At 42.2% G+C, this 25602-nt stretch overlaps 2 protein-coding genes across 3 annotated transcripts in view; one reads left to right on the top strand and one right to left on the bottom strand.

Annotated features, from left to right (window-relative positions):
• Positions 1-25602, top strand: part of brf1a (BRF1 general transcription factor IIIB subunit a) — a 112441-nt gene that overhangs the window by 27338 nt on the left and 59501 nt on the right. For both annotated transcript variants that reach the window (XM_083791334.1, XM_083791335.1), the window contains exons 7-12: positions 11386-11535; positions 15852-15945; positions 16695-16824; positions 19554-19593; positions 21532-21624; positions 24678-24962. In XM_083791334.1, coding sequence (XP_083647460.1) covers positions 11386-11535; positions 15852-15945; positions 16695-16824; positions 19554-19593; positions 21532-21624; positions 24678-24962 — 792 coding nt within the window. The remainder of the gene's footprint in view (positions 1-11385; positions 11536-15851; positions 15946-16694; positions 16825-19553; positions 19594-21531; positions 21625-24677; positions 24963-25602) is intronic.
• On the bottom strand, positions 413-5252 carry LOC310878240 (BTB/POZ domain-containing protein 6-B-like). The gene is made up of 4 exons (XM_083792444.1): positions 4299-5252; positions 3367-3457; positions 2957-3075; positions 413-2312 (listed from the first exon to the last, which is right to left on the bottom strand). The coding sequence occupies exons 1-4, from the start codon at positions 4727-4729 to the stop codon at positions 1280-1282; spliced, it is 1674 nt and encodes a 557-aa protein (XP_083648570.1). The 5' UTR covers positions 4730-5252; the 3' UTR covers positions 413-1279.

Genomic DNA, 25602 nt, shown 5'->3' with positions numbered 1-25602 from the left:
AACTCTGGCTGTGTTGGTGCCACTCTCTCACCATTACACACAGAATGTAACATTTACCACTGGTAGTGTTAAAGCCCATACCCATGGAGCTGCATGGTGAATAACGCTCTAATTGTGATATTAGTGCCATGGTCTACCTAGTGAACTATAGCACCTAATGTAAGATGTGACTTGATTTTTCACATGGCAAATTCATGGTCTAATTGGATTACTGGGGTTCAAATTACTTGACATGCATTATGAATCCTTTGTGTATGTGTAAATAATTAAAGCAGCTTTGGCTTGGGTTTATTTAATAATGACCAGCATGCACTTCCCCTAAGGATGACTAGAGGGTGCTGTTATCCCTCAAATAACCACTTCCCATAGGGGTTCACACAGGAACAAGGCATCACATTGACAAGAACTGATATCTCAAGCTTCAGTCACATTATAACTTTTATCTTTTTTTTATATCTTTTTTTTTCATAAGCATTCTTGTACAGAACATTTATTGGGTTTCAACAGCATCAAGCTGTACAGTTAAACTGTATTTTACAAAAAAAAGACACAACGTTGCGGAGGCCATCCTCTCAAGTGCAAAACGACTTTTCTTTTTTACAATTACTACTTTTTGCATTGTTAATCATAACATACATACATAAAGTTTGCTCCTCGTGTAACATCGCTGCTTGCGCTATACCAACAACATCGTATGGACTTGCAATCGCACAATTTTGAAGCAGGGCAGAAAACAAACGTTCTACTACAGGCCACAGTGGTTCTTAAATCACAATGTGAAGCAATACGACCAGCCAACTTGATTTTAAGATCAGAATAGAGGCTCCAAATGGTGGTTGGTTGCCTGCCTGCTAAAGTGGCTGTTAGCGTAGACAGAACTCCCCAGCCACAGCAGAATATTTACCAGCGTCGTGTCTCTGGCTCCCACCCTGATTTGAAGCAGCTCCTACTTGATTCCAGTTATGGAGCTCAGCTTGATTACATAACCACAAAGCACTATGCTAATGTTGTTCCTACAGCAGCCACAGCTCTCCACACGGGATGTCAGAACAAAGGAAAATAACGTTAAATGTAACCAAATAATTAAATTAAAAAAATAACATTAACTTAAATAAGATAAAACAAATGTTTCCTTTACTTTGTTTTAAAATAAGTCTCTCTTGACGAACTATCAGGCCATTTATTGTGACATAATTTAGTCTCTTTAATGCTACATTACTTTGAAGGCTCGGGGAGCGTGGAGGGGGGGTGTTCCACCAATAGTTGAGTCCAGTGCAGCTTATGCATAGAACACCAGTTCTGGTATCTGCCCGCCCTGCACCCCCGTCCCGTTGGTACTGTCCGAGGAACACTGGAACTGAAAAGTCACTTTCCCACACTGCACCTCTGTCATTCCTTCCTGTCCGAAGTAGCTGAGCTCGTTGCCGTCCAGCACGGCACTGACTGTGTAGAATGCGTCCTGCTCCACCTGCACCGGGTGTTCGAACCACACAGAGAATGTGCTGCTGGATCCGTCCGACACGAAATTGGTGATGTTCTGTGCCAGCGTCGTGCCCTGCCTCTTAAGTTCGATCTTGCAACTGTACTCAGCCTTTCCGCCGCTTGACCCGTACAGCCCTAGTCCTGCGATGAAGATCCGCTTGTCTACTGCAAACTGGATACTGTCACAGCGGCCCCTGTAGCGCCACTGGTTGCTCCGGTAGGCTGAGGACTGGAAACGGTGGCACCTTTGGGGCTTCAGACCGTCCCTGGGGGTCAGAGGGAAGCCCAGTTCTGGTTTGTTGGCCGCCGTGTACCATAGGAAGAGGTCGTGTGTCTCCTCAAGTGTCAGGATGTCTGATTGCGCCGCCCCATCCGCAAACTCCTCCAGGCTCATGGAGGGGATGCGAACCAAGTACAGGGCTTTGCCCAGTACCTCCCTCTTGTTGCGCGTGTTGGGCCCCAGGCCCTGTCTCTTGCACTCAGCCACGGCCCAGTTCATGACGGCATCGAACACCACCACCTCCTTGGTGTTGAGCGTCTCCCTCCTCAGGATGATCTCTAGCGTCTGGAGGTCAATCTCACAGAAGCCCTCGGAGCACAGACTCAGCTCTGCCTGGGCGTCGATCACCTCCCAGCAGCGCTGCGTCAGCTCTGGTTCCTCAAATAGGCGGCTCTGAGACAACAAGACGCAAGCGTTCTTGGCCTCCAGGCTCGTCTCGAGAAAGTTAACACAAGCCTTGGCCAGAGCTGGAACTATGTATTTCTTGGCGGCATATAGGGTGGCCAGCACCGTGTCTGCTTCCAGGTCTATCTCATCACTATACATGTACCTGTGGAGGGAGACAAACGAGTGATCAGTAAAAAGCATTGCCCAATTTCACTTATTTTGTATTATTGTACTTAATGGCATGCAGAACAGAATGTGGTGAACAAATGCTCTGTGCGTTTCTATTTGTCTCACTAGTAATTGTAGCTACATCTGCTAACAAACCAACAAAAGGAAACCATAACTTAACTAAATTCTGATCGCTCTTCTCTCCCTAAAAGAGGGTTGGGTGATGACTTGACACATCCCAGACTATTTCTCACACAGGATAACAAGCACAACAATCCATGGTGCTGGCTTAGGCAATGCTATTGAATGAGCAACAAAGGCAGGCTATTTATATCCCTGCAGTATGCATATACCCCCCCAAAGAAAATTGTCAGGCTTGAGGATGAGGCAAAGACAAGGGGGGGGGGGGGGGGGGGGGGCATTTGTAGTTGAACAAAGCACAGAGAAACCAGCAATTACAGAGCATGGTGCTTTCTGTCACTATGCTCGTTCTGGCGCTCCTAGCATCCTGGCATTCGACTCTGGTTTAAGCTTTTTGGATGAGTAATAACATCCTTTGAAGTGACAGACTGGGCTTGTCATCTCCTCTCTACCTCCCTTGCTTGGTTTGCTAAGATGAGTGATGGCGGAGTGGCTTACTTCAGCAAAATTAGAAATGCAGCAGGTTCCACATCTGGGATATGGATCTCCGACTCTTCCTCGGCCAGATCGCTATAAAACATGGCACAGAAGACGGAGCTTCCCACGGCCAGCACATACTGGAAGGGAGGGAAAGAGGGACGGACGGATATGGAGAGAGGAGGGACGGACAAAAAAGGCAGATGCATCAGTGACACATGCAATCAGAATCACTTCACTCCGCCAAGTGCAATAAATGCAAAGGAATTTGCCCTGGTAGTGATGGTGCAGAGACATGTTGGCAACTTGCATAGTAAGAGAGTGGGTAGACCACTGACCAAAAAAATAAATTATTTAACGTTTATTTTATATACAGTGGTTTGTCTATAGTTGGTTAAAGAAAGAAAATTGTTTAATTTCCCCCCATTTACCTTGTGTGCTGGAACTCTTTCAGACTCCCCCAAGGGTCCCACAATAAAGTGGACATCAGCCATCAGCTCATTGTTAAACATCAACGCATTCCTTAAAAGAAAGAATATTTACGATTAAGCATCAGCGTAACCTGAATCTGGTGTTATGTAATATCTGTGAGCACAGCGCAGTCTCTCGCTATAGTTCTCAAAACGCCATAGGTCCCAAAACAATCACTTCTACAGTCTTACTGTATGTGCAGGAAATATAATACATCGTTTATTTCATTACGGTCTGTCATTTACAACGGCGACGCTAATTAAATCGGCCTAAGTGGGTCATATTGCTGTAGTGTAGAATAGATTATTGTACCCTCAACCAATTTTGCATTTTGCAGGATGCACGTATTCCCAAGTTCTTGCTAAAAGACCACCGTCAACACGCCGATGTCATGGCTCTGAAATAGTTTACCCATCAAATAGTGTATGCAGCACTGTACGAACACATTCTATACTATAATAATAATGTATATCTGAATTAACTAATTGCAGATACTATCGAGTGGACATCGGGCGACACTAGTGTCCATAGGTTAGGAGGACGTTTTTATTGTTTCTGTACTGGTTTGGTTTATCATTTGGACTATTATGTTTTTAAGTTTTATTGAGCTCGCCAAGAACAACCTAATACGTGGGTCCCCAAAAATCTGAAATCTTGAAGGCGCATATAATTCGACAGGCCACCACCACACCGAAACCCGTGACCTGTCGAATTATGTGACTGCACCAGAAGAATCTGCCACCTATACTGCAAAAACCCTGTTCATCTCATTCACAACAACACAGAGGGTACAGTGTGTACATTTGTAAAAGTTAGCTCAACGCTGAGGGCTGCAGACGGTCACAGCATTGCAATGCACAGCTCGCTAAAATGACAGTAAAGCAAGCCCTACCTCTCCCGTAACGTCGGGTGGCTGCTCTGCCAGCTGGGCGGATCGAGGTTGTTGTTGTTGATGTTCTGCTGGGTGGTGCTGCTGGTGGAGGAGGTGGTCGGAGTGGTCGCGGTGCTGCTAGCGGACCGACTGACCTCCACCTCGGTCGGCTTCTCGCCGGCGGTCCCCGTAAAGATGGTGCCATTGTTGCCCCCGGCTAGGTCCGACGTGTTGTTGGCGGTGGTCGCAGCGGCGGGGTACAGCTCTGCAGCCATCTTCTGCTTCTTCTTTTTGCTCAAGGACAAAGTTAGGATCTCATAGCATAGTGGGAGTCCGCCCGAGTGTTTCCCGACCTTCCTGGAGTTCTTCAGCGTTTCTGGGAGTAAGAGGAGATAAGTCAAGCACCTCATGATCCCGCCATGGTGAAGCAACCTGCAGTCTGCCGTTGGCATCGGCACGCAAGCAAGCGCTTGGCCGCTGTCCCCCCTAATAAACACTCAAACGACGACGGTGCTCGGTGGATCGTGTGTTGTCAATCCCGGTCCCTAAATGCGATGCACAGAACACGGCGATTAATGCTGGCCAATGTTCAAGTTTACAAAACCCGGGTCGCTTATTCGAGCAACATCAATAAACCCCCGTGTGTCGGAGAACCGTCTTCGACCTCCACCACCGCCAGAACTCTCATCAAATAACACTTTCCTCCCGTTTTCCGTGATCATGTCATGGTCGGTTTGGACGGGAGTCGTGTCCACGGAGCGTCGTTTTATTTTCCCTTTTTCAGCGAATGTGTAATCCAGAGCTAGACCCGTAGTCCTGTTTTTTTTTCTCGTCAGCGTTAATCCCGGCAGATGGTTTTCTCTTTTTTCCTTCTTCCAAAAGCTTCTATCGGAGATGTTGTTCCGTGTCGACCGTGTGAATATTATGTGAATAGTAATTTGTCGGAGAGTTTTTTTTATGTCCGGGTCTTTTTTCCTCTCTCTTTTCTTTTTTTCCTCTAGCTGTAATCTCCTCGACGCCCAGCTTCGTTTGTCGACAAATCAGATTGACGCACGGAGTGAACGTCAGAGTAGAGTCAGAAGCCCCCCCCCCCTCGTGTGTGTGTGTGTGTGTGTGTGTGTGTGTGTGTGTGTGTGTGTGTGTGTGTGTCGCTGACGCAGTGCATCAGCGCACATGTCACACGCTATGCAAATTGTTCTCATGTTTGCTGCTTCCAAAATGATTCTGAATTCAGGGCAACCCATATCTATTCTCTCCGTCTCCTTTTCTGATGCATCTCATCAGAAAATGAGAAAATTGTGAATATTATTTATTCAGCCATGTAAATAAAATCACACTTGTGTGAAGTGAGCAGCGCTCTTTATCACCATACATGATCACATTCCGGCCAATCACGTTTGGCCTCCTCACTTTTCTGTCCTCAATACGACATTGCTCAGCCAATCAAATTGTCACTATGGGGTACACACAGGCATGAAAGTGACAGTTGCAGTTCCATTATAACCCCAGTATTAGAAGTGACAAGAATCAATGACAAAAATCAATGCAATATAAAAATAAATCTGTATTGAGACTGAATGCATTTATCCCTAAATTATGACCTAATAATTATTTTTATTAAATACCACTGTCAATATATCTTCACAATACTGAAAAATAAGTGTTGTGATTTAGAATCCCTGCTGTGATCTTAAAAGCTTTCTTCTAGACAGGTGGTGACAGGTGGTCATTCAGTTGAAACACTTATCTCTAAGCAAACGGTGCATTCTGAGAAGTGAGAACAAAATGACAACCAGATAGTCTCTGAAGACTCAGACGTTTATTAAGAACACAGAGAATGTATACACAATATAAATTAAAGATGATGAGGCAGGGCAGCAACAGACATATGCAGCACACAACCATATTCTTAGCAGCAGGCATACAAACAAACTGAACTTTTACACTACTCAAAGCCAAAGATTCGGGCAGTTGAGGAAATTTGAGGTGTAATAGACATATGCATATGTCTAGCCACTGTCTGTCACTGTCCATGGCACTTACAGATGGCTGCAATTTGGGGGGAAAAGCTCTGCCTTTCATCCATTTGCTCTACATTGAGCTTCTTGTCATTATCTTACTTTATTTATTTAATTAATTAAAACAATCTGCATGACTAACCTCTAGCATGGGTTAGGTTATGGTACTGGCACACAACCTTTTTTTTATAATGTTCCCATTGGCAGGAAACAATGGGAGAGTTGGGGTCAAAAGTCTATTTATATTTTTCCTGGCAAACAGAAGTCCTTGTGCGGTGGATGCAGCAACAATGCTAAGCAGTGTCCTTAGGCATGGTTGCCCCTCTGCTTTGCACTGTGTTGCTCTGCCTCAGAATTTCTGGCGTAAGTCCTTGTAGCAAAATAAAATTGGCATTTGCCATTGCCATAAGTATATAGAATTACATGATGTAGCTAGGCAGGTACAAATCTAATGTGTATTGATTAGAACTTGTAGTTATTTTGTGAAACAAGATGCTATGCTGAATCCTAGAACAGTGACTGGTACAGAAGTTCTGTATCAGATTGTAGAACTGATGAGAACTGATTTCTTTGGCGCTTACCAAAAACAGATTTTTAAGTACTTGACAAATAAGTTATTTTTAGCAGTTGACATAAATTTGGTGTGCTGTAAGCTCTACAAATACTATACCAGATTTTAGAACTGTGACTGCTACTTCCATAGATACAGTACTACTGTACACTCATCTGATTAGTTACAGTAGATTCTAGAACATTGAGGAATAGTTGTGTATTATGCTCGACTAACAGCCAAGCACAGTGATGTCTAGAGTCTAGACTCTAAATAACAGATAATAAAGTTGAGGGAAGAACAGTGACTGCTTGTGTCAAAGATACTATACCAAACAAAGTAGTAGACACAATGTACTGGATATATGAAACAGCGTCTCATAGTTCTTTAGATATTACATAGCACATTTCATACATTTTTTACAAGATATTTGTGTTCCATAACACAGGGAACAAAATGGGTACAATGGAGAAAATGGGGTTTTAACACATGGAACATTTTAATAAGGGGTTTCATTTTTCATTAGATAAATGGTTTCACTCTTTTTCATCAGGAGTATTGTACTTCAACAGTCATTTGTATGCAACACTAGTCTCATTAACTGCAGCATTACAACTCGGTGGCTGCTAGTACACGGGCATTACATGAGCACGTACAACAGTGTCAGTACATATTACACTACTACAGTCATTGTTACTTACATATACTGTAGATTCTATTCCACAGCCATGGACAGTGACAGACAGGGATAGATCTACAGTATGCACAAATATGTATTATTTATTATAAAATGAGAGTACAAGTGTGCATATTAGGGCTTTCACTTCTAGTGATTTTTACTAGTTGGCCTAGTTTACTCCTTTTTTATTTTTTATAATATTTGTACATTTAAAAACTGTACATTGGTGACTATAATATACCGAACATCATACCCCTCACTCGGGTGACCCAGCCGGGGTGATCAAGTCCCGACTTACGTCCCAGTAGCTACCCTCGATCAGACCCAGTAGGGAAAGACAGGGCCGCACAATCCGTTGGAACCACTCCAGAACTACTGTGCCGGGACTGAGAGGTACAATTCTGGTATGTGGAGCGACTAGGCTCTGTGGGTTGCCTCCTGTCCGGGCCCCTCCTACGTCTCACCTGGTCCACTCCTGCTCTCACCAGGCAACGGTAGTACTGCAGACTCCACTTGCGGCTCGAATGGCCCTCCTAAAGGCATTCTAGCTGATCTTGAGGCCTACAAAAAAAACTTGACTAGTGGATTATAGTGCATATACTATTTTATCTTGGCGTTCGGCTCTGCTACATTTTTCTCCCTGCTCTGCACAATTATACAGCCATCAAGACCAGATAGATATACAATAACAACCCCCCCATGGGGAAGAGGAATAGCAGAGCCCACCGGCGATTCTGGGGGGGCGGTGGGAGCAAACTGTGCTCACCAGGAACGCGTTTGCAGAGGAAGGAACGCAGGAAGAATCCAGTCCTAGGTGAGCTTAAATACCCCGCCCAATTGGTCAGCTGAATGCCACATCAGCGAATTACATGTGGGTCTTGAATAACACTGAATGAGCCCCTCGAGTATATCTGAACTGAACTAACTCCGCAAGCTACATATCATTTATTCTCTGATCTGCTATGTTGCAGCTATGTTATCGCCAATTCCCGACACTTTTTGCCCGAAAAATCTATCGTATCTCTTGCCTTTGCGTCTACTTCTCCTTGTTCACTATACATCCGTATTCGTTGTTTGGGCCAACTTTTGTCTCAACATTGTGAATGTTGATACGGCACATACTTATCTTTCTTCCATTTGTCCAAGTAATAGACCGTGACATATACAAGTGCCTTTTACCCCGGGTTCCTGGTGGCGGTGATATGTCACTTAGTTCACCTATGTGCTGCACTGATGCTCAAGTTGAACGGATCATGGATGTTTTTTAGCGAGGTGAAACGCAAAAAAGCCACCATTAACACATTGAGTGACGTTTATTATTATTTTCTCAAAATAAGAGTTTTTTTTAAATATAAATAAGAGCGCTAGAGGGCCAGCAGATATGGGAGATTTTACTTTGAAAGGTAAACCCTTCCGTTCCCCACGAAAACCAGTAGGCATAATGTTCCATTATTACCTTGCGATGGTCACGTTCACCGAAGTAGGGTCCATTGAGCCACATGGGCCCAGTCAGTTTAGAGCTTGCCCAGTCTAACTTTGAAGAGAGGGGGAAAAAACAACAAAAGATAGCCTACTTTGGCAGCCCTTGTGCATGCAAATTTCTGTTTAGTAGCAAACCACAGCATGCAAGCCGCCTTTGTTTTAAATGGTCCCCCATTTGCACTTCGGCAAAACCGTTCACACCTATCGTCCGGAGATTCGCTAAAGGTCCAAGGGGACCTACGGTTGGATTAGATATGATGTTTGTACACGTCCTACAGTCTGAATGAGTTAAGATGCCAATTGCATAGTTGGCATAGTTAATGGTGCTTTCGCCTGATTGATTGCAAATTGTATTCATTTTGTAGAATGGGTACAGTTTAAAAGAAAGTACAGGTCAATACAAAAACTGAGGTTATATCCAGGAAAGCACTAACACTTGTTCACATCAGGGTCCTCCATTTTCAATTTATCCGAACATTTAAAGACGTACAAATATACACTTCTATGAAAAACAGGAAATCATCATATACTGTATATATATATATATATATATATATATATATACCAGCTAGAAGGTCCTGGGTACGATTCCCGCTGGGAGGAATGTTCTCTCCTCCGTGTCATCAGTGAAAGGGCCTTTCTGTGTGGAGTTTGCATGTTCTCCCTGTGTCCCACAAAAAACATGCAGTAATCCTGGTCTCTATACTGCCTCCCCCTGGTCACCCGGGGCACCTGATGGAGGGGAAAGGAACTGGTTGGAATAACGTGTTCCTTCCACGCACGTCCAACTGGGGAAGCTCCCCAGTTGCATTGAAGGAAGCATGAGGTCAGTCTGTTGCTCTCCCCAGGTTAGCAGAGGGAGTGTAGCGCCCAGGATTTCATTAGTGCATTACATATGAATTACACTAATTGCTTTAATGTCCTCAACATCATTAAACACATTGAGCTACATTCTACACATGAAAGGCACTATAGAACCTATAGAAGTTGATTATTATTATAATTATAATGAATTACTGCATAGTGTGAACGCTGTAGCGGTTCCATAGATATTATTCTTAATCTGTAGCCTAGAACAGTGTCGGCCATCTTGTCCAATTACTGGACATTTTCTGCAGTGTTGATGCATTACAAATCTAACCAAAAGTACACTTACTTGGTTACATTTGTACACGGAGTTAAATTAAAGATTTTGATGTGCAGAAGAAGACATGATGTGATGGAGTAGCACTACAGCAGCCCTATAGATGGTCCACTGCAGCCTGCCTGGAGCAGTTTCATAGAAGTATCATTACATGGTACGTAGGGGGAAGGGCCCTGCTGGATCTTATTACCAGCTGACTCCACCAGCTCTGCAACCGAGGGCTCTTTAAATACCGTCACTAAGATCAAAGTTATTTGACTCCGCTCTCATAACCAGAGCACGAAACTTATCTCTTTGTTGTCAACTGGCCCCCGATGGCAAGCAGGGTTCACAGTTTCACCAGACAATTTAGTATCATAGCTACCAAAGTAGTTTTTGTTTTATAATAGAAAAGACAGAAGCTGAGCTGGCTGCCTGCCAATCTGTCTAGGAGAAAATGACAGATTTACCAGCTACAGCCACAGACAAAAAAGTTTTCCAGGATTCTGCTGGTGGCTAGCGTTTCGTTGGTTTGCCGTGGGGCCATACTGCTTAAAGTGGCTGTCCTGTAATATTGAAAGTCACAGGTCTGATCCCTGCAACAAGCAGTGTGTCCAATAATAGCTATGTGTCTTTTTGAAGACACTGGACTGCTGCAAAGTAAAACCATCAAACACTATAGATCTACAAAACCACAAATGTCGCAAACTGGTGAATTTGAAGATGGGCTAGTTTTGACAAGGTGTGGAGGGAAAAGGAGTGGACATCGCATAAGCCCCTGGGGACCCCGGTCAACTAAGTATGTAAGTTTACGTGGTCATGGTCATCACATCTACCGTAAGGCAGTGGACGTCTCAGCTGCAGTGGCTGAAGTACTTAATTTTGATGATCCTGTTGGCCAGACGCAGAGTTAAATGTACAGTCTGAGACACATTCTTTTTTTCCCCCAGTGGAGCTGTCCCTTGAGTAGCATTTGTTGCAGGATGACAGTATTTTTCCACACATTTTCTTTAGAATGTATTTTCTGTTCAGGGGCAGCAGAGCATACAGCAGCATAACAAATGCCATATTTTCAATGCACCACCCTGCTTTTTCTGTGAATCCACAATTCCCACCCACCCAGTCCAAAAAGTCTGTCATTACCTGTCATGATATATGTAAAGTGAAAACATCCATATGTGATAGTAGGGTATATCTGCCTATAACTCATGTACTCTTCCTGCCCCCCCCCCCCCCCACACACACACAAACAACAGATCCTTGTCTCTACATTCCCCGCTTCGCCCAGCTGCTGGAGTTTGGGGATAAAAACCGCGAAGTTACCATGACAGCGCTGCGACTCGTCCAGAGGATGAAGAGAGACTGGATGCACACCGGACGCAGGCCCGCTGGGCTGTGTGGTGCAGGTAAGCATGACGGACACACTTTGAGGGCTTTGTGTGAAGCATCCTTTTAGTTTGCATTCACCACATTCACTCATCGTTCCTCTGCCTCGGGGCCTCGCTGCTGCATGCCTAATCTAACCCTTACCTGAACTCTAAATCTAAGTCCTAGCCTTAAAATAGCTTCCAGAGAAGTGTGAACTGGCAAAAAATGGCTCACTTTCCAAGGTATTCATCATCGACTATCTACAAGCTTGGAGATCTGTTTAAAAAATATAGTATCTAAATAACCTATCTAAATATATATATATATAAATCTAAATATATTTTTTGTCGGAATATAAATATTGAGGCGTTTTGTAAAAAACATACTAGTATTTGATTTTGTCCATGTCACCGAATTCTATGAGGAACCGGTTATTACATGGCACCTCTTCTCCATTGAACTCGATGGACGTAGCCACCATATTCTGTGGCTCTATTACTTTGAATGGTGTCCACTATCCACGTTCTCGACCGTGACATACAACAACACACATACATTCACAGATTAAAACAAAAATCACAGTGCTGTACTGCTGTGCAGGACTGGATGTTATGGGTAATTAACAGCTGTGATTCGTGCCTGGAGATTTGCTGGTTTAAAATGCCTGTACTGGCTTGGGGGAAAAGATTTGGGTGGTCATTAAGTAACTATGTCTCCCGTCGCTTTGTAGTCTTGTCAAAGTGCCCTTGAGCAATTTACCCCCAGCTGCTCCAGTAAAGCTCATCAGTGGAAAACCAGAGGAAGACCGGCGTGGTTGTCCTTGGCAAATGGTGGAGCTGCATGATTGTAATCAGGGTATTGCAATACAATGGCATCATTGTCCAATCAAACGTTCTCTGGATACAGGGAGATTTAAAAAAAGAAAAAAATCATGCCAGCAATACAATACAACCAACATGCCGCCGCTGTCGGGTAGAAACCATGTATCTCCATATTTTACACTATGAAAACCTGAATCTCCCATCCGTTAGTCACGTCTCCATATATGGTCACGCCTCATGACATCATTCCTCGTGACATCATGCCTCCATATATGGTCACACCTCCATATATGGTCACGCCTCGTGACACGTCACGCCACCATATATGGCCATCTCCATATATGAAGATCACGACATTGACCTCGTATAACCCTGGATAACCATACATGGAGAAGACTGGATCATCACCTAGATCTGCATACGTATATGGAGCTGACCTGTTCTGACATTCCATACGTGTACGGTTTTACTAAATTACTCCTCAACTTTAGCAACTCCTTCCGCAAAGGGGTTATCGACGGGTGAGACAGTGACTTACTCGAGCATATTTGAAACACATTTATTAAACTCACACATTATTTTCAGGCAGTTTCAACTAGTTTCAGCTAGTGGCTAGGTAATCGACAGCTCCACAACACCCGTCAACAACAATGTCCATCGTCCTTCTGACTCGCAGCCAGTCCTCGCATGCGCATAAGAGCCTATCTTGCGCGTGATCATTACTGCCGACAGATATCACTCTTACACCACTCAATACAAAATAAAATAGAAAGCATAGCAAGAAAATGTTTATATTAAAATGGGATAAAACCACACAATACGCGTTGATCCTTCCTCACCCGTCCTTCATGTTCTGACATTCCATATGCTGATCTGACCATCAAACCCTGTACACTCAAGACATGCTACATATATGGCCAGAATGGCCAGAATTCATGTTCCCACAACGCCCTGAAATCAAATAACCTTCTTCCTCCGCCACGTGTCCGTTGGTGCGACCAATTTACTTTTCGGCTCATCTCTGTTCCCTCGGCTGCATTGCCTGAATAATTAATTGATCATAAATTATTGAGGAGGACACACTTGCACACAGAGGAAGGCAAAGTTTGTTACCCTATATGATGGCAGTATGGTTGTCATTGGTAAAGTTTGTTACCCTATATGATGGCAGTATCGTTGTCTTTGGACCGTCGTGTGCAAAGAAAGTTTTCAGACAGCGAGGACAAAACCAGAGGAAGAGCTGAGAGGGAGATATGGGGAGGTTGAGTCAGGAAACCTGCTCAGTGCATCCATAGATCCATCCATTTGAACCACTTTAACTCTATAGATATGGGGAGGTTGAGTCAGGAAACCTGCTCAGTGCATCCATAGATCCATCCATTTGAACCACTTTAACTCTATTCTGGGCATGTCATTATAAGCCACAAAAATGTGTTAAAAATAGCAGATCTATAAGCTTGCGACAGCAAGCTTGTAGCTTGTTTAACACATTTGTCATGTCATAGGCGAACATCTTCAATAATTCTTTTTTTTAATAGGGCTTACAGTAAATGGTAAACTTTCAATTTCAAGAAGAATGTGATGAAATTCCTCCATGAAAACTGCAGCTTTCGTGTATGTTTGACAAAGCTGTCTGGACTAAAAGCAGGCCTCCGCCATCCTGAGGGCTGTTAGGACTAAAAGCAGGCCTCCACCATCCTGAGGGCTGTTAGGACTGCACGCAGAAGCAGGAGCACACATCCATCTTTTAAAAGGCTGTAGAGCGCAGCAAGGCTAATGACCATTATGTAACTGTTCTGCTTTAAGCCTCACACACAGTGCAACATATTCCGTCATATTCGTCCCATAGTTCTTCCCTTAAAATGGTCTCCTACGTTTTGGTATCGTGTGCTTCTGTGCTCTAAGGCGTTTACCATGTACTGTTGAGGCTGTGAGTTCAAATCCCATCCAGGGCCTTTGTTGGCATGCCTGCTCTGTCTCACTATGTCTGTCTCACCATTGGAGACAGTTGGAACTTTCTCTAATGCCGTCATCTTGGCTAATTGGCTAATTAAAGCACCCCCCACACACACACACAATATTATTTGTACACCACCTTACCACATGCACATGTTCTTAACGGTTTATACTGAGCAGTAACCCCCCCCCTGTAATAGCATAAACTATTCCTAAAACGTATCAGAGCCAGTCAAATTGCTTAATGGACCATTTGTAGCTTGCATCTGCAGAGTCTCTGCTTTATTTGTTATTTTTGTTTGAGCCGTTTCTGGGCATCAACCTTTGGGCTCCATACGAGGGTTTAGCTGAGAGGGAATTGATGATAATTGTGAGCATAGCGCTGAAAACAACAATTAAAGTCCACCTCGGAAACGTGAGTAAATCTGGGATGTGCTCTCCCCTGTTGGCAAGAACTCAAGGAGAGGATGGTGATGAAGAGCGACACGGAGTTGGGCTCTTTTCTGTTGGACTTTACAAGTTGTGTTTACAAGCAACAAGCGGCAGAATGCTACTCTGTATAACGGTAGTAGAGAAATAGCCAGCGCTCCAAAGTCCTTCTGGTACTTTTATTGCATAAAGTTGCACGGACACGTTTCAGCGTCAAGCCTTCCTCAGCGTGCTGGCTATTTCTCTACTACAGTGATTCTTCGTGAGCCGTGCACCCGGTAAAATGCTTTTTTTTTGACAGAGTGCTCGTTTGTCTCTTCTTCTATACTCTGTATAACAGCCTAAACGCACCACTGCTCACTTGGTCTTAATGAAAACATCCTCTATATGTAGTACTTTTTTTTTTAAATATTCTGTTTTTATTTTCAATTTTTCACAAAATACACAGAACACCCGTCCACAGCCCTCCCACCTCCCCACATACAAACCCTATATGTAGTACTTAAGTGGTTCTCAAAATGGGGTTCGGGCACCCCCAGGGGTCCTGGAGGGGGTTTACAGGGGCTCCCCAGAAAAATGTACTAATATAATTAACGACTTTAACTATAACATCTACAACATCTACATCTACATGTTTTTGCAACAGTTTAACTTTTTTATTTTGTGAAAAGGTTTGAGAACTATTGCAGTACACAACCACAAGTGTTTGTGTTCTACAATCAGTATTATCAAGACATACCTCATACATTTCCTGAATCAAACATGTTTTGGGCACTTTTTCCTTAATTATACATGCCCTTACAATGTTGTTTTTTAAAAACATATTTCACACACAGCTTGTGCCTCGCTAGAAAACAATCAAGATTAAAAAAGAAATAGAAACAACAAAGAAATGTGAGCAATAAGTAATAGAGCTTTACAATAATAATAATCCATAGAAACACATGACCTCCAGTTGCACTCCTAGTGCATCCGATCCTAGTGCATGCACGTCGTGCACACACATGCATACACGAACAAGTACATCCACCCACACACATTGACACAGGCGCAAAGCTCACATTTGACCAAACACAAAAAATTTAGTGAATGAAGGAAAGGCTTTTTTGTGTGCTTATTTGTTGAATGAGATGTTTTGATTTTCTCAGCTCTGCTAGTCGCTGCCCGCATGCATGATTTCCGACGGACCAGTAAGGAAATAATCAGCGTGGTGAAGGTGTGTGAGGCCACACTCAGAAAGAGGTGGGTGATGTCACTGAAACAAAATCATTTCATTAGACGTTCATTCCAATGTCACCACTTTCCTTTTTAATTAACAACTTAAAGGACCACTTCGCCACTTTTCAACCTATCTTCATATAATAGGTCCTCACTAATAATCATGAAGAAATGGTGCAATTTTTTTCTACTCTGTCTGTGTCTCATAGGAGGGCTGTGGGCAGTTCAGAAACCGTCTTCCAGTGACATCATCAATGGGGAATACAAGCTAATAGAAACTGCAGGCTTTCTAGTCCTGAAAAGTTGCATTGTGAAAATGGAAGCCATCGAAAAAGTCTTGTTTAAAAAATAAATCTGCCTAATGATGATGTCACTGGAAGACTGTTTCTAAACTGCCCACAGCTGTCCTATGTGACACAGAGTAGAGGAGAATGTTTGCCTACTATAACAATAACACGCCAAAAATTTGAACGATAGGGTTAATGTCTTTCACACAACTGTAGTAGCACAACAGTTGCTGTTATAGCAGATATCAGTACACAGTCAAATGGTTTTGATGTTTATAGTTTTTAATTAGATGTATTGAACATGTCTTGCGCCAAACATGGCTGATCTACAAGCTCACAACGCGCAGGCAGTGTTGCAACGCGTTGTGAGCTTGTACATCTGCAATTGTTTGGCTAACGTTCCCCCCAGAATATGGATGCTGGGGTTCAAGTGGTTAAACCTGATCTCACTACTTGGCTCTGTTATGTTATGTTCCCCTGGATTAGACTGACAGAGTTTGAGGACACGCCTACCAGCGCCATGACCTGTGAAGAGTTCATGAAAGCAGATCTGGACCACAACGAGTGTGACCCACCCTCCTTCCTAAATGGACTGCACAAGAAGAAGATGAAGCAGGTACAGTTGACAGATGTATGATGATGCATAAGCACACAGAGGCAGGTCCACAGCGGCCGTATGTATTATGTAAACTTGCCTATTATTATAAGTTTGTTGTGACTGCAACTTTAAAATGGAAAGACATACAGTGGTTAGTTTGTAATGTAATGCCATAAGAAGTGAGGCTGGTACGACCGTACAAGTGCTACCTAACTCATCCCATGAAGGTAAATATGATGTGAGAACTTGAATAACAAAAACTGAAATCATGTGTTTAATCATGGCACTTATAGCTTATACCAGTGCATGTTTTGCAACACATTCATTGCAAGAAGTGCCAAGCGATTGAAGAGGTATATTGAGCGTAATTGAAAATGCAAACTTTGAACAAGCATAGCTCATGAGCCTTTTGACCGTCGGCAATAAAACCTTGATACACGTATGCATCTCCTCATGCAGAACAACTTTCGTCTTCTCACCTCTGACCTTTAGATCACCTACTATTTTAAATTATGAATCGTTCCTTCTGTCTGTGCTCCAGGGCAAACCGTGCAATATTACCTGGTCTCCATGCAGTGCCTTATTTAGCATTAAAAGAACACCAGCTTACAATGCGGGATAGATAATATGACAGTAAGACAATTTGAACACCCCCACCAGTTCTGCATTTGTCAGTAATTACTGTAACATGAAGTAGTAAGTACACGTCTCAAGCCCACAATAAGACAAATCTCTTAGTGGAGGACCGGTCAAATGACATTTAGATGAAGTCACACATCTCACACATCTCTTAATCCATTTAGGCCTGACTTCGAAATAAATAAAAAAGTCTTCCGAAAGAATATATATTCAAAGATTTGTGCCACATTTTCAAGATTTTTCAAAAATAGCAGACCTACAAGCTCGTAGCGCGCCACTCGGTGGCACGCTATGAGCTTGTACAACATTTAGTTGCCATTTTTTGGGGCAAAGCGAGCAGGCCGGCGGTGGAAGACCTTAGGGGGCGGTTTGGGACATATTTAGGCAGGCAGGCAGTCATGTAGGTAGGAAGGTGCGAGACCATTGAGAGCTTTATAGACAAGTAAAATAATTTTAAAATCAATCCTAAAAACAACCGGAATCCAGTGCAGCGATGCCAAAACTGGAGTAATATGTTCTCTCATCTTAGTTCTAGTTAAAACTCTGGCTGCTGCATTTTGGACAAGTTGTAATCTGTCAGTTGTTTTCTTAGGCAGTCCTGAAATAAGTGCATTGCAGTAATCAAGCCGAGAAAAAACGTGTAAAGGCGTGTATTAGCGTTTTTGCATCGTCCAAGGACAAATAGGCTCTGATTCTTGCAATATTTCTAAGGTGAAAAAAGGCAATCTTGGTGACATGCTTAGCTAAAGTATAACATAATGCTTAGTTAAAACACCAAAAGGGGTTCCCGCCCAAAATTGGTTAAACATAGTGTATATGGCTGTTAAGATGACTTTTGGAAAATGTTGTTCTATAAGCTCTATTTGTCAACACGTACTGCAATTGTGTGTCACTCTGCCACATTAAATAATCGATAGATAGATAGATGGATAGACTATTTATCCTTAGGACTGGACACGCCATTAAACGATCCAGTATTGGTACTTTGCCATCCAGGCTCCTAAACCTTAGAAGGTGTCCATGTAGCTGAAGCTTGCAAAAGCACTATTTTATTGAGTATTTTTATTTAATTGATGTGTTATGATTCATTTAGTGACCTTTTTATTGTTTATTTGATTTGTTTTATTAAAGTGTGTTGCACTTAATGTGCCCAGCCCATGTAAACTAAAGCCTACAATTTATGTTAAACAAATTTCATCACACAAAACGAAAAGACCCAAAATAATCACATATACAGTACAGTCACAAATGCCAGCCTACACTTCTCCTTCAAGCCTTCTGTGTGAATCTATCCAAAACAAAAACATATTCTCTTCACCAGACAAATACGTTTTTTGTTTGTACATTTTCCAAACATTTGTCGCTTTATCTACTGCAATGGAATATAAAGGCAATTAATCTATATCTCAAACGGTACATAAATGTTGTTATTCAGTGTCTTTGCACTTTTTTATTCACTTTTGTTTTGGCCTAACCTCGATTAGTCGACTAATTGATCAAGGGAGCCTTAGTTGACTACCAATCTCTCTTTATTAGTCAATTATTATTATTATTTTTGCATGATTAGGTTTAGAACTTTAGATATTGGCCTAATTTGCTATATTAATTAACAAATAGTTTGACAAAATAGGATATACAGTATATAATAATTTATTGGTAGAAACCAAGCAAGTATATGTTAAATCAGACATGAAGCACCCCCCACAGCCAATCAGGCTGATTCGACTGCCAATCTCTCAGTCAAATCATGCCTTGCCAATCAGATTTGACTATACAAATGATCCTTAGTCGGAGACAGCCCTACCTTTTTATTCTTTATTCTGTCTAGAAAACACATTTTGTGTTAAATTGCTCTACAAATACGTTTTGGTGATGATTATTACATTTGATTCTATAAGAGTGATGAAAGGTTTACTGTAAATGCATCCAATGTCTTACTCACACCAGTCTATGATCTATACTGGTCCTTCCTGTGAGATCATATTTAACCTTGTAACATCCCCCTGCCCTGCGGTCACTATTTGATTATGAAACCAAGTTATCTTTCATTCCCTTCATTCAATTCCTCTCCCTTATCTGTCTGTCTCTTTCTTTCTCTTTCTCTCTAGCTGGAGGTTGAGCTGGAGAAGAAGATGGATGATGTAAAAGGTATGAACGTGATATCCTTGTTGTGTTGCTACCGCTGCTGTAAAGGCGGCTCCAATTCCAGCCTCCTTTCTCTTCTCTCTCTGTGAAGGTGAAGGTGATCAGCTTTTCCTCTCAGCCAAACCCACACTTATACTGTACTGTACACGAAGTGGAAGTGAAGTGAAAATCACTGTGTGGTTGAATGGCACTTGCTTTTCATTTGAGCCAGACTTGCATTCACCGTGTACAAAGAAAAGTTACACAAGACCTTGAATGATTGTTAAACGTTGTTTTCACTCCATTCTACATTAGCCAATGGGCTTTTCATTTCTAGATAATAATAATAATTAGACAAGTTACATCATACGGGAAAAATTCAGTAGATGGAACTCGTTAAAAGGAAGGTTTGAATCCTTTGCGTTGCCTCTGACTTGGCTGGGCATTTAAACAAATTGGACAGTGTTGGAAGCTGGGCGGGGAGGGTGATCGCTGTCACTGCACTAGCAACAACAGACAACGGACAACGGAGTTGGATAATGTGTTCCCCCAGGTGAAAAGAACTTCACATGACGGCTTGCGATGACCAACTGTAAGGGTTAGCAGACTATACACAATGTGTGGGTAAAATTGGGATAAAAGTGGAAACAGTATTTAAAAAGAAACTCGGCACAGGGTAGTTCGGTGTGATTTCAAACCTATTATTTTAATAAAGTTTCTAGCCTCTTGCTGATTACAAGCATAATAGGGTAGCTCCAAGAAAGTTCGCAGTACATTCGCGGCACAGGAAACAACAGCATGTCACCATATTAATTATTCTCTTTCAGTCTCGGCCGGGCTCCATGTAGTACCACTGTACTATTTTTAACTTTTTAACTAAACTCTGTTTAGGGCACGACATTAAAGCAAAAGACATTTCTAAAATAGTAGATCTGCAAACTTTCAACATGTCTCACCATAACGCGTTGTGAGCTTGTATATTGGATATTTTGCTATTCATTACCTATTTTTTTTAATCTCTGAGAGTGGTTATATTCAGCTTTAAGAAAAAGTTAGTTGTTTTTATTCACGCAGGAGATGTGAGATATGAGCTATATATATATATATAGATCCCAATATTATGATGTTGGTTTTGATGTCAATGTGAATACTGAATTTACTCTAGAGCTAGCTACCAAATGTATTAGACATGTTATGAGGTGGTGTTTTGCATTTTATTGTTGTATGTAATAATGTGAAATACTCTGTTTTGATGATGATGATGGCGGCGGCGGTGGCTCAGGGGTAGAGTGCCTGGATGGCAACCGCAAAGTTGCCAGTTCGAACCCGGGCTCCCCCAGAGTTACTGTCGAAGTGTCCTTGAGCAAGACACTGAACCCCTAATTGCTCCCGATGTGCTAGTTGGTGCCTTGCATGGTTTCCGCTGCCATTGGTGTATGAATGTGTGTGTGAATGGGTGAATGTAATGCACGATCTCTGTAAAGCGCCTTGGATAAAGGCGCTATATAAATGCACCATTTACCATGATGTTGAGACCCCAGGACAAAATAGGAAGCTAATGGGGATCTAATAAATCAATCAAATCATTGTACCATATAGTATAGGGCTTAAGCTTTTAATCTTTACAAAAGTGTGCATGATAACGGTACTATCCTGAAATGGCAGCTAATGCTTATGTACAGTTATGTGCTCTAGTCTTCAACTTCTCTGTTTATGCTCAACCCCCGTGGTGTCTACAAAAAGCTTTTTGGAGCTATTTTGACATACTCTGTTTGGAATGCTTGTTAGCAGCAAAATACTATTGACAGCTGACTTTGGAGTGAATTTACTTCAACTCCAAAAGTACCTCAGCGATTCCTGCCTTTATAGATACAATAGATAAGCTGATCTGTCAGTTCTGCTATATTTCATGTTAATGTTTTTGGTTGTGTTGTTTTTTTCTCATTTCCCTTGACTCAACAGATGAAATTGAAGACTATCAGGATGAAATTGACACAGAACTGGAGAGATGCAGACCCAAACTGAGAGGAGTGTACGCTGCATACACCAAAGAAGGTACAACTCAGAAATATACACAGTCAGATAAAAATAACCACCTGGAATATTACAATGATATCAGGACTCCAACTCGTATAGCACATTTCTAACCCATTTTGGCCGTGTTAGCATTATGTTATGCTTTAGCTATTGAAAAATAGCAGATCTACAAGCTCATAGCGCACCACCGAGTGGCGCACTACGAGCTTGTAGGTCTGCTATTTTTGAAAATTCGTTAAAATGCGGCACAAATCTTTGAATATTTATTTATTTATTTTTAGGCCTAAATGGGTTAAACAATGTTACAAAGTGCTTAACAATATAAAATAAAATAATCAAACAATCATAATCATCAACAACAATAATTACAGCCAAAAATATAACACTATCAGGGGGAATAAAGGCGTCACGTTCTGGGGGTTAAAAAGGCCTCTCTGTAGAAATGAAACTCTAGAAATGAAATTGTGAGGGAACTAGCAAGCCTGAGGTCAAGTGGGAGTCTGTTCCAGAGTCTGGGGGCCCTGGCTGCAAAGGCCCTGGCTTTAAAGGCCCTGGCTGTCACCCTTGGTCACCAGATTGGTTTTAGTAGGGCTAAATTAGAGGACCTCAGGCAACGGACAGGCACATGGGGTTCCAGGAGGTCCGATATGTATTGGGGTGCCATGCCGTTTAAAAGTCAACAATAACAGTGTCGGTAAAACTGGGGTGATATGCTCTAACCTCCTGGTCCCGGCAATAAGCCTGGCAGCTGCATTCTGCACTAACTGCAGGCGGTGTATTATTGCTGAGATTAGAATAAAGGGTGTTGCAGTAATCCAGTTTTTGTGTTAGGGGTGGAAAGTACTGGGCGGATTCTGTAGATATTGCGCAGGTGGAAAAAGCAGGTGTGAGCTACAATTTTTTCAATTTAGGTATTTAGCAGAAGCTCTTAATCCACAGCGAATTTAAATTCTTTATTGGGAACAACCCTTGAGATGAACCATCTCGTTTTCAAGGGGGTCCAGAGATGACAAAAAACACACTTTTGTTTTCATGCAATTGAGACAGACATTTCACAGACAGTTGGCAGACAAGAAAACAAAACAAAACAAGACAAGACAAAACATGCAAGAATACTTACAACTATACAACAGAAAAACAGAGTAATTAAATGGATCATTGGCAATGGTTACTTAATAATAGATGTTATTAATGATTATGTTATAGTGATGATTAGTCAAAGCATGAACAGGTAGTCTCAAAGTGAGAGGACAGTGCTGTTTTAAACAACCTAAACGAATTTATAGACCGAATATGAAGAGGTAAATTGTTCCAGTCAGTGGAAGCTTTTTTTCCAACTGAATTGACTTGCATTAAGCAAGAACAAAACAAAACTACGGTTTTCACCTGAGCTTCAAGGCAAATGTCGGAGTACAGTAGTACACCCAGATTATTTCTGGTTTAATATTGACTGACGTGAAGTCGAGGCAGTTATGTAGGTGAGATCTGGATGTTAGGGAGCCGAACATGAGGATTTCTGGTTTTGTCTGCGTTTAGTTGAAGAAAATTAGCAGATATCTAGGTTTGTAGGTCGGCTAGGCAGGCCTTAAGGGAGGATAGGCAATTGGGGTTTGAGGTGTTGGGGGGCAGGTACAATTGAGTGTCATCTGCATAACAGTGGAAGTGAATGTTATGTTTTCAAATTATTTGGCCTAGGGGAAGCATATAAATGGAGAAAAGTAGGGGACCAAGAATTGATCCTTGTGGGGAACCGTGGCGTGAATGTGTCATTTGCTAGTTATGGTTTATTCAGAAATCCAGGAAAAGAGTTACTGAACCACTGGCTTAGCTGAAAGCGTGACTTCATTATTTTAGGCAATGGTATCATATGGTACCCATTCTTCTACAATACTCCTGTAGTCCTGTGTAGAGAGCTGCCCATCTCTCAAAGCAAGTTCAAAAGAAGTCCTTTGAACTGCCACGTTCACTTGAGCGCCAGTTGCACGGTGTAATTGCTCTTGAGTGTCTGCCATCTGAATTCATGTCAATACTACTATTTCACACACACACACACACACACACACACACACACACACACACACACACACACACACACACACACACACGCACATCACATGTCAACCTCTTTCTATCTGCTACACAAGATGTTCCCTTTATCAATTTCTCAACTCAATCTTCTTTTTTTTTGTCTTTCATTTCCCAATTCCTTCCTTTCCCCCGCTCCTCTCTCTCCCTCTTACACACACACTTGCTGTAGTTGCATGAAGGCTCAATGACATGATTTGTTTCACTACTGTGTGGAAGCTATTATATGCTTGTCTTGCGGATATCATTCCCACACATGAAACTAAATCACACACAGTTGCATCCAAATGAATTGATTTGTTCCACAAACACTGGTGTTGTATTGTTTTTATCGTGAGTTAGATTGTGTGCAACACAATGTTGAGTGACTGCAGAAGGTTCCCATGCACAGTTTGACCATGGAGAACGTTGTCATGCACAGTGACTATGAAATGTATGCCCAAGTCTATATAAGTATGGTACATATCTCACATATCAATTAAACTAATATATCCTCATACATCAACCCCTGTCTTTCCCAGAAGGGGAGGATCTGTATAAGAGTAACATGACTTCTACAAGCGTGTTGTATCTCCCATTATATCTTCATGTTATATCTTTCACCTGTCTTGCCCACACAACAATCTATATGCAGTATAATATCGCCTCTGTCTGATGGAAACCTCATACTGTATGTCCAAAGCTGTTAACTTTTCAGGTTTCAAATAAAAAAGTAGCAGATCTACAAGCTCAAAACGTGTTTCTTCGCAGTACGTTTCGAGCTTGCAGTTCTGCTGCTTTTGTGTGACCCTGTAGTATGATCAAGTAGGCTTAGTAGGGCAATTAATTTATGGAATAAAAACTATGGAATATTAAAATGTGGAGATATGATGCTTTTGTGTGACGCTGTAGTACGATCAAGTAGGGCATTCATTTACGGAAAATACTATGGAAAATAAAAATATGGAGATAAGAGGTTTCTGCCCCTCTGCCCCCTCTCTACCCAGATGCCTTCAACCCTAAAAACCAGCTCAACGATAGCGACTCGTCCTCTGACGACATGGACCCGGAGGTGGATGAGGAGCTCCTTGCCGTGGCCCAACACTTTGGCAAGGAGCTGAGTGAGCTCACCATGGAGGCTCTGAAGAAACTGGAGTCCCCATCAGCCAAGGGAGAGGAGGACGACGACCAGGAGGGCTGCCGCCCGTCGTTGGAGTCCATCCTTGGGCCCATGCCCACAGCGGCCAGCCTGGGGCTCAAAGAGAACATGGACTGCTTGGGAGAGGAGAACGGTAGGAGGATAATACTTGTATACCATTTCGTCAGCTCTTAGTCAGTTCTTAGTACTCTGTACTTTCACAAAGTACAGTTTGCTCACTATTTTCAGCACCATGGGGATCTTTTACTTTTCAATACCAGATCTTTGTTTAATACCAGGCATTCTGAAATAATCATTTTCATATACTTTCCTTTTTGTTCTATTGAGTTGTGAAAGTCTGAAGGGTTTTGTGTGACTTTGCTAGTCAGTAACCACATTCCCATACCCGCATCATCATTTGTTTGATTGTCACACCTTTTTTATTTTATTTCATTATATTATTTTTCATTACATTTATTTTGGATTTACTGTTTACTGCACTTAGTTGAGGCGGACAATACATGCGATTTGTTGAGCAGTTCATTAGATGTGCGGAGGACAGATGTACACAGAGACTTGGGAATTTATAGATTCATTTTTATTTTGATTAGATAAGACATAATATAGGGCTGAAATGTCAGACATCTCAAGGACCCTCCTTGCATATCAAGCAGCTACATTTTATCTCAACAAGCTGTCTCAATTAAGTACACCTAATTATGGCCAAACAGCTGTGTCCATGAAGTGACTTGCAAGGTGATTCCAGGTGAAAGCTGCGACCACTTATCAATTCC

The sequence above is a fragment of the Protomyctophum parallelum genome (genome assembly GCF_964188405.1).
Source record: "Protomyctophum parallelum genome assembly, chromosome: 20".
Classification (NCBI taxonomy): domain Eukaryota; kingdom Metazoa; phylum Chordata; class Actinopteri; order Myctophiformes; family Myctophidae; genus Protomyctophum; species Protomyctophum parallelum.
Note: the sequence above shows the minus strand (reverse complement) of the source record. Positions and strands in the feature narration are given on the sequence as shown.